The sequence below is a fragment of the Antennarius striatus genome, chromosome 17 (assembly GCF_040054535.1).
Source record: "Antennarius striatus isolate MH-2024 chromosome 17, ASM4005453v1, whole genome shotgun sequence".
Classification (NCBI taxonomy): Eukaryota; Metazoa; Chordata; class Actinopteri; order Lophiiformes; family Antennariidae; genus Antennarius; species Antennarius striatus.
Window position 1 is genome coordinate 13341596 of NC_090792.1, and position 9943 is coordinate 13351538.

Genomic DNA, 9943 nt, shown 5'->3' on the forward strand with positions numbered 1-9943 from the left:
AGTGGATTCATAAATGAAAAGAAATTTCTCAATAGTTTACAATTTTTAGTATTTATCCAACAATGTCATCAGAACTTGAGCTGACTCGGCATGAAGTTGTTAATCTCGTTGCCCCTAGAGGCGCTATCTCACCCAGCATGACCTGCAGAATGTGAACTGTACATATAGTTCTTTCTTGATTGGAAACTTCCCCTTTGTTCTGCTGCACCTTTTAGGGTGGGACGACACCTAAGTATGAAGACGCAGTCAGACCTGATTTTTCCAGAGGAATAAAGTTCCTCTGGAAAAACCAGGTCTGACTGCAACATGACAAAAATCAGGGACAAGGAAAGTCATTAACCTCTGGCACAGCTGTTGCACATACCTGTTTATCTGCTGTCTTTATAACTTCGCTTCAGTCATAAGGATCAATATTTCCTGAGTAAGAGTCAATGTCACGCATTTTTGTCACTTTTAGTTTGAAGGCTGAAGTCTGCTGTAATTCCGAACAGAGAAAAAGAGGTCATGAGCTGAACTGAATAGAAATCTGCTCCTGTTTGTCATAAAATTACCGGGTGGAGGAATTCCATCCCACAGTGCCCTATATCATACTTATTAATTCATCAGATACTATAATCTAGTTATGATTGGCTTTTATTTATTGTGGAGCAATTGAAACTGAAATCTGTGTGAGCCTGCAGGGCCTTTACTCAGAGATTATAAGGTAATGATGACACTAACAGATATCAAACATATCAAATTGTATGTATTGACAAAGTACTTACCGAGTGCTGCAACACCAGCATTGAAAATTTGAACCACAGGGAGGCGCCAAAGACTGCAATGTGACATATGAAAGCCCGTGGAAAAGGGCTGATGAGCCAATCAGTTAATAACTGAGCTGACCCTTAGGAGATATTTTTGAACCATTACAGAGCAAAAGAGCATTTACTGCACTTTTTCAATTGCAGCATGTGCATCAAACATCTGATGCGTTCACCACACATTTGTTCCTATGCAAATCTGTTTGTGTTAGCTTTTGTAGTGTTAAAAATGTAGATGCACTGTCGGGCCTAAATGGGACAAAGTAAAACGGAGATTTTATTCATTTTATTGAAAGTTATGAGCAGACGACAAACCATTATCTGATCAATCTACACCAGCAGAACTTGCAAATAGGACAATACATGTAGGACATGTTTATCATCGTTGTGTTGAAATGCCACTTTTAAATTTTAATGTATATGCAAAATGTAAATCTTGTTAGACACAAGATAACCATTAACTAAAAACAAAAACCCCAACCTGCCACATTATCTAAATCTCTTATTAGGAGCTGACTTGGGACTTTTTACGAGAGAAAAATAGAAACCATCATTATAGAAACCACTATTGAAACATAATAATCTTCATGTCAATAACTGATCAATTTGCATAATGTAAATGCAATGTGTTCCACATTTAGTTGGCAACAGGCTTTTGTCACTTGTATTGCTTGGCCATTTCGTACACGACTAAACAAATATGATTCAACAGATGCTACAGTATTGATTCCATGGCTCCCAGTCATGATGCATGACCTGAGAGTTTCAAAGCCCAACAGCAAGAAACAGAGCAAAGCCTCCAAGAGACTGCAAATGAGAGACGAGAAATGAACCCATAGGTATGTGGATATTAACTGCACTGAGGTAAATGGATTACTACTGTAATGCAAAGTGGCATTTCTTGAGGAGCTATGAAATTACCTGTGGCTTATAACGGTGCACATCGAAACCTTAAGTAATGCATCTGTAGGGAGAGAGAAATGGAGGGTTTCTGCAGAATAAAGTTACACACTTTACAGCAGTACCTTTGCATGAATAGTATCTAGAGTTACAGACCTGCATGCATGGTGGGCAATAATAATGATAGTAATTACTCACATTTTATTTGCACTACTGTACAAAGTCACAATTTTTAGTATGAACTATAAAATGTCAAGTCACAATATGTTATCAGTTGTGTCTTAAAATACAAAGTTGAAATATACCAATGATTCCAATAACTCAATCTCTTCTGAGTTGTGTCAAACTATAAATCAATCTTTGAAGCACAAGGGATTTCAGTAAATCCAATCAAAGATTAATAAAAAATATTTTGATTACAAATACTGAACAAAAAAAGGTGCTGCGATGGCACAGTACTATACTATTAATCCCATTATTGTATTACAAATGCATCAAGCAGTGAGGTTCTGTTTGGAGGAGCTTTCTGTAGAATTTACATTTAAATAGGTATGTTACAACAGTACAATTAAAGTACATTTACAATCCTGTGCCATGTTTTTCCACTTAGTTTATTAGGCTATATATTTAAATACATTCCTGTATAGTCCAGTATGTCTCACATTATTAACACAACTGTACAACAGTTATATTATTTGCTCCGTGCTATTAGACAGTCATCTGAATCTTCTTCCAAAGGGAGAGGGGGAGAGTTGATTTAATCAGATGGAGGTGTAGTGTCTCCCAAAGCTGGTCAGTCTAATTTTTTCTGGCAGGATGATGTTTACAGAGTGCTCTGGTTCCTCCTGGCTCGTGCTGCAGACTTCTCTCAGCAGGTGTTCCCTTTGCTGTCGAACGAGCTTGCTGTACTTGGCATTAGCCAGCCACGCCTCACAGCGGCCAAAAAACACAATACCCATAGTTCCCAGGATAACCAGGCACGTGAGTGCTGCAAGCATGCCGAAGCAGACAAGCTGGCTGTGGGTGACGAGGACACCGGAGGAGTGGACCGTCTCCTTCAGGGTGATCTTGAGCAGGTCTCTCTCAGGTGGCGTGAGAAGCTTGTGGAAGGTGTGAGCAGGGAGGCCGTAGTGCTGTGGGGTGAGCGCAAACACCCGGTGGTCCACAGGTCTTGAGCCAACCGGTTTAGACTTAGCCTTTGGCCTGTGCTGCAGAGAACATGTGGGACCTGCAAACCCTTTCTGGCAGACGCATCGAAACGTTCCATCAAGATGACCAACGCATGTGCCCCTGTTGGTGCAGGGCCTATCGCCGCAGGGTGACAGGCTGGCGGTTTCATTACAGGTGAAACCAGTGAAGCCGTGCAGACAAACGCATGTGAATGCCAGGCCGTGGTTTGTACAGTTACCACCATTGAGGCATGGGTTAGGCTGGCAGCTGTCAACAATAGTCTCGCAGGAATCTCCAGAAAACCCAGGAGGACATAAACAGGAAGAGAAAGCCGCTGAGCCGTCAGTGTCAACACACGTACCTCCGTTTAGACAAGGAGAGCTGGAGGACAGAGAAACGTAATGTAAATATACAGCAAGGAGAGATAAGGCATGGGTCCTGCTGCACAGCTGTGTGATTGAATATTTTATCCTCCGGTTATGAAACAACAGTCAGTGACGGAACAATCAAATGCGCTCAGGTAGAACATAATTAGGAGGTAGACCTACGAATCCCACAGGGGACTGTCCTGGGGACACTATTATATTAAGTTCAAATTCATTTGCTTTTGTGAACTTTTTTTCATGCAGATGGTGCTCCATTGATTACATCTCATTAAGCTTATGCTGCTGTCCAATGAAAAACATGAGTCTCTAAGTATGGAGGTTTTAATTTTCCATCAAAAACTTAAGGGTTTAGGTGTCCTTGATAAGTTGGCACACTTTTCCTTTTCCTACAAAAACTTGAAGGATTAAGTGTCTTTAATAGCAGACCCAATTTCCCACTTCTAAAAAACTAAATAAAACAGAAGCGACCTGTTGGAAAATGAACTGTCACACAGAGGAGAGCAGACATGTTTCACTGAGCTCCTGAAGGCTTTGGGAGATAATTCTCCTGAGAGATGCTCCTTTCATTGAGGAATAACGTGGATGCTGCCCATTCAATAAAAAGGCTTTAATTTGCAAGACTTTTATCTGATAGCAGATTTGGAACAGGTTTTTATTTTGTACTGAGGAACAACTTCAATGGTACTTTGACTACGGAGCTACCCTCTGGTGCAGCAGTGCTCAACAATCCATTCAAAACACATTAGATGTGCTTAAAGGCCTTGTATTAATATGCTCCCTTACAGGCTTATTATAAAGAATGCAGTTTATGATTGTTTAACCAACACAGCTGCAGATTGGAAGCAGTGATCCAGAGTCAAACATCTAAGAGAGCTTTGAATAATTCCGTAAAATGAAATGTGACATTATGGTATGTAGGCAAATGGGTGGAATGCTCTCAAATGGTTCTTAACTGAATTAAATTGTGATTAAAGAGAAATGTGTTTATTATACTATATGATTTCTATATCTCTAGTCTGCAAATAGCATGAATTTGAATATTTTGCATGACACTCACCATGTTGTTAAATTTTAAATTTAACAAGTTGCTTATTTTCATTATAAAATATAATATAGAATAAAAGTGTCAGAAAAAGTTAACTGCCAAATTGTTTCACAGTTTAGAAGACAGATTTACTTTAATCCAACAATTGCTTTTAAAGTTCCTGATATTCAACAAGTAAAATCTTGAAAAGGTTTAGCTCTTTTATATTAATTTATATTGCCCTTTTGATTTCATTCCTCTTACCCAGGCCAAACCAAATAAGTCATTGTTCATTCATACCAGTAACAAGATTAAAAGGAGTCAGATTTGTTCTTGCACATGCAGCATATCTGATCAATACCAATCTGCACCGATGAGAACTCTGGATAAAAATAATCAATATCTCCAACAGCAGCTCAAGCTATTACACAAGTCCCTAACAACTCTGAGAGTCAAAGGAATAATAGCTCTTCTACATTTTAGACATGTCATGTCTCAAAGAGGAGCTGATAAATGGAACCTCATACAGGCCCTTCAACAGGAGATGAATTCCACTGGCACATAAGTGCAGCTCTACTCGTCCCATTTTGACAATCATAATAATCCTAAAATTATCATTTTTTAACTGTAGGAGGAGATCTGCCAGTTATCTAACAATGAGCTTTAGGCTGTTGCATATTAAGTGGGTTCATGTCAACCAGACTGCCTGATGGAAGAGACACATAGCGGTGTTGAGAGCATTGGGGTGTGGAGCTGTGTCCCTTGAGAGTTTTTCATGTGTGTCAGGATTCTTCAGTCTGGCCTGTCTTTAATCCAGTGGAGGAGAGACAGAAGCTAAGAAGATTCCTACAGCTTGAAAATGTTTCTGGATGTTTGGTTAATGTGGAATTGTAGCAAGAAAATCAATTTAATCAGTCAATACTGTATAAAATTGCTGATTCTCTTTAAAGGTGCATCAGTGCTGATGGAACACAACATATGGAAGAGGCATGGCAAAGCCTGGCTGGACCCGCGTCTCATCTTCTCTAATGAGGACAAACTAATGATGCGCTCAGGCGTGCCTCGCCAGCTCATTAAGTCAAACATTTCTACTAATTTGCCCTCCAATGGCTGTAACAGCGGTAAATGTCAACAGTAGCTGTAGCTAACTTCAAAAACTTGCCGTTCCATGAATTGTCTTTTTAAATATTAGCTTCGGCACCTCCATCTAACTTTTTTCTTAACAGAACTATAGTGGGGTGAATTTATATTCAGATTTTTGGCAGAGAAGCACTTGAAATGTGATGGTGCTCTGATGTAGGCAGAGTTAAAACGATGGCTTCGCTGACTTGATTTGGTATAAAGTTTATAATGCTGCAAAGATAGATCGCAGACTCTACTGTATGAAGGTGTCTGTGTTTCAGCAGGGGGACAGAACAACGATGATGGATTTATGACGGGAGGAAGTCTGAATTCATTCTCTGAAGTCGCTTTTCTCTGCATCAGAGGATTGTAACCCGCAGGAGACAAAGATGTCTGACAGGAAAGCAAAATGTATGCCCGCCAGGAAAGTTCCCTGAATGAAAGCAGTCATGCTATTTTGCTTTTGATGACTCAGAGAAAAGATTGGAAAGTGGCAAGCAGGCATGCAGAACGTTACAAATTTTTCCTAAATGTGTGTTTCAAAATCATCTGAATCCTTGATTTGATGGATTTACAGGGTTTCAGGTAATTGTAGCTGTTTTGACTCCTCACTATGGAGTTCCTTCACACTGTTGTGTCAGCTTCATTTTCAACTACAGCAGATGCTGGATTCAGTAAAGCTCCAAAATTGGATCGAGACTGAAAAAGTGAAAATACACAGTATATTCTACAAGTTCTGTTCTTGGATAGGAAAAATAAGATATAATTACCTGAATGAAGAAGTTATTTTATAGATATTTTCTCTCCACGGCCTGCTTATTTCTAAAGTGAAACAACTCATTTAAATGTTGTGGATATACAATTATGTTGTTGTATGGATGCATAATTTCAGTGGTATTAAACCACTTTCTCCTCAAAATCATTGTTCATTTCTTAAATGCTTTTCTTGTCTTTTCAGTTTTAACTTTGTAAACACAGATACATGGATAACTCCCATGCTTGATCCCAAGAGAACAGTTGAATTTTTGAATACAATCCATTTCCTGTCCTCCCAAGGTGGATGAGGGAAGATTTCAACCTCCGTTTTTCTGGAGGGTATTTTTTGTTTTTCAAAGCTACTGTCAATCTTACAAAACCCAAGCTGGCACATTTTTGCAGTACAATAAAAATAAAGAATGTGTTACAAAACATTTTCTCAGCTCTCTGCCCACCATTAGAGGTTTGGTATACACTACCAGAGGTGGGAGCTGGTTTGGACTGGCTACATGGTGACACCTGAATGACATTGCTCCATTAATTGATTATTGCTCCTATTGATATTCAAATGGAGGTCAGGCTGCAAAGGCCTGAGGTATTCCTGTGCTTAAAATAGAAATTCCAATAAAAGGTGCGAATACCCATTTGTGAGACAACCTCCTTGTTTCAGGTGGCACTTTTCCCCCACGTAGCCGCGAGGACAGATGCACAGGTATCCCCCCTCTCCCGTCTCAATGCAGGTGGCATTTCCAGCACAAGACCTGGAAGAGCACAGACGGGTATCTGCGAAAAGGAGAGCTGTTATTACATCTCACACGCTCTCCCTCCTCCTTTGTGTCTCTTTGTCTCTGCCTGTTTTTCCCTCTCGCCTTTGTTTCCACTCCCGCTCACATTCACACCACAGCATCTCGTCACCAAGAATGAGACTGAGAAGAGAATCAGCCACATCACACAGACGAAGAACTCGTATGCTCAAACAGAACAAGAGACGTATTGCGTGTGCTGTCGAAGAGGTTCAACTGAGCCAGAAGTCAAACACTTTGTTTTATTCCTCTAATGCTGGAGGGGTGGCAAATAATTCTCATGTGATAGTCCTCGATGTGGGTACTAAGGGTATTATAACTAAAAGCTTACTTTAAATATATGTTTTGAAGCAGAAGCATCATTTGTAGACCTCTTAAACATTTAAATTCGCAGCCACAGTGCATCTTTATTGAAATTTTTACAAGTTCCCATTATGCGCCCTGCACAGGAAAAGCAGTTTATAAATGAATACATCTGGAGCTATTCAACAGCTTCAGCTTTTATCATGCATCAGAAGACCCTTTCTAAGTACAGCTGACTATATTCTCCACATGCTGCCTTCTTTCAGGTGCAACCGGTGACTCAACCCAACCCCCCAGTATGTCAGCATCAAGGCAAAGACAGATATAATTATCCATAGGGGAAATTAAGAATGCTCACCCTGGTCACACAGGCTGCCCACCCAGCCCTCCTCACAGGTGCACTGCCACGCTCTCTCGCACGTGCCATGCAGACACCCAGGGAAGGGCACACACCGGTCACAGTTTTCTCCTTGCCACCCTGGTTTGCACCTGAGGAGGAGGGGGGGGGAGGTTAGGAAAATGGGACAGCCCAAAGCTATTAATAAACCACATGCACAGCTTTGCCAACAGTCCCATCTTTTAAAGTCTGCATGCTTTGTTTCACTAATGGTTAAGTATTGTTTTTGGTTTAATTCCCATGATGGAATAAATCTATTTTGGATCACATCCAGTGGAATCTGTCAGGCTTTGGCGCTACCTGTTTAGATAATGCTCTTCAAACAAAGGGAGAATTTGGCAGCAACTAAAACACTACAACTACAACAGAAAATGGAAAAAAAAGTAAAACAAAGGGATCCACATGATTGCGTTTCAATTGTATTTCCTCAAGGTTAAAAAAAATTATCAGCTTCAACAATTTATGGAAATAAATTCCAAAACCCCTCGGGGCACAGGCTATTTTTTACACATCAATCTTTAGTACCTGCACTTCCCAGGCTTCTCACAAAACCCATTTTCTATGTTGCACCCTGCGTTGCATTCCCAACCTTTGAGACAAAAAGAAAAGGACAACAGCGTGTTTGCACAAAAAACAACACATAAAACATTCAGAGCAATGAAATATTGATGTGTTCTTTCCGTGCATAGAAAAGACTTATTTTTCTTTTTAATCAGTGAGTTTCTAATGAATGAAAATCTCAGATTACCTTTGGCGAAGCCCGTCACGACGACAATCAAGACGACCGCTGTCAGATGCATCGTAATCAATGAATGACCTTTTATTTCCTGCAGATTATAAGGATTAAAAGTCGTTAAAAAAAGAAAGAAAAAAAAGCTCTGCATGTGCGCGCCTATTTTTAAAATATATAACGACTTAAAAGTTCATCAGAAGAATGGAACAGTTATAAAATATGTCAAATTCCACGAAGCAGTGCGGTCATGCTTCTGGGGTCTGAAGACGTAATTACCACAACGGTAAAGTAATGGGGAAAAAAAATCGCAGCCAATGCAAATCAACTAATTAGATCAGCTCCCTGTCCTCTCCTCTCCTCGGATTGACGCACCTGAACCACACGCTTCTGCTCCCACAGACACGCGTGACGGACGAGCACGGAGAGAGAAAATTAATTTGAAAGATTCATATGCATCAACTTAAATTCCCTTATCCGATCACAAAAACACTCACCTATGTCGCGCCGGCGCTCCGATGGCAAGCTGCTGTGCTCATATTTGCATATTTGTTTTGAGGTGTTTTTTTTTTTTGTTTGTTTGTTTGTTTGGTTTTTAAAATCCAACCTTCTTGCTGTTGGAAGTTCCACTTCAGGTACACCAGACGTCCGGCTGCTGGAGGAGGACCTGGACGTTTTGACGGGTCTGCTGCAGCCCGTCGTCCCAGCGTCACAAGCTCCTCCCACTTAAAGAGGGAGAATGCACGCATTTCACGCACAATAATTACAGACTTATAATTAATGTCAAAAGTCAAACATGGACAAGGTAAGTGCCCCAGCGGGCTGTTAACGCGTTCCTGCAAGACACCCCCTGTAAATTTAAACCCATTAGTTGGGGACAGCGTTGTTTGGAGAAATACAGCATATAAATAGATTCAAATTGACATTTCATTACTATTCATGTAAATGTGCACCACATGGGGTACTGGTCACTGATTTGTCAGCAAATGACTGCAAATGTAAAGATTTTTTTATTTTTTTTGTATCCTGCATGCAATGATGATCTACAAATGTAAAGAATCTTTAGAGCACAAGAAGACCTGCTCATCAGGAGTGATATGCACTTGTACTCTGGTGGAACATGAAGGCTGCAGGGGATCAAACCCACAACCTTGCAATAAGTAGATGGCTTCTCATCTTGAGTCACAGTCACCTCTTTTCATTGTACCTCTCCTGCCGGAGCTGTAAACACAAGCCTCTGGACACTGAGCATCCTCCAACAACTCCTTTGCTCATACACATCTGTTTATAGAATTATTCAGGTTCATATTTTATTCTTGAGCCTTAAATTATCTTATTTATTATCTGTTGAAGGTACTGTTTATCTTGTTGCGTTGATGTTGTTTGCTGCTGACAGTTGCATGTCATATTGTTGTAACTCTGGTCATCTGGAGGGTTTTTTTTTTTTTTATTCTTCCCATGATGCTCTGCTGTTTATAGTTCAGTTTACAGCACAGTACGTTCATGCAAAGAATGGTGCTCTCTTTCGACTTCTGTGATTTTGTATAAT

The 9943-nt window shown here is 40.2% G+C and overlaps 1 protein-coding gene across 1 annotated transcript; it reads right to left on the reverse strand.

Annotated features, from left to right (window-relative positions):
- Positions 1–1228: 1228 nt before the first annotated feature.
- On the reverse strand, positions 1229–9018 carry LOC137611277 (protein delta homolog 1). Its single transcript, XM_068339382.1, has 6 exons — positions 8892–9018; positions 8413–8491; positions 8190–8253; positions 7626–7756; positions 6803–6944; positions 1229–3254 (listed from the first exon to the last, which is right to left on the reverse strand). Exons 2-6 carry the CDS (start codon positions 8462–8464, stop codon positions 2465–2467), a joined length of 1179 nt encoding a protein of 392 aa, XP_068195483.1. The 5' UTR covers positions 8465–8491; positions 8892–9018; the 3' UTR covers positions 1229–2464.
- Between the last annotated feature and the right edge of the window lie 925 nt (positions 9019–9943).

Excerpts from the sequence above, each read along its gene's own strand:
- LOC137611277 (XM_068339382.1), bottom strand. The coding sequence starts at position 8,464 with ATGCATCTGACAGCGGTCGTCTTGATTGTCGTCGTGACGGGCTTCGCC. Across the intron at positions 7,757-8,189 it reads GAGAAGCCTGGGAAGTGCAG|GTGCAAACCAGGGTGGCAAG; the intron begins GTACTAAAGATT and ends CCTCCTCCTCAG. Across the intron at positions 6,945-7,625 it reads GGGCAGCCTGTGTGACCAGG|ATACCCGTCTGTGCTCTTCC; the intron begins GTGAGCATTCTT and ends TCCTTTTCGCAG.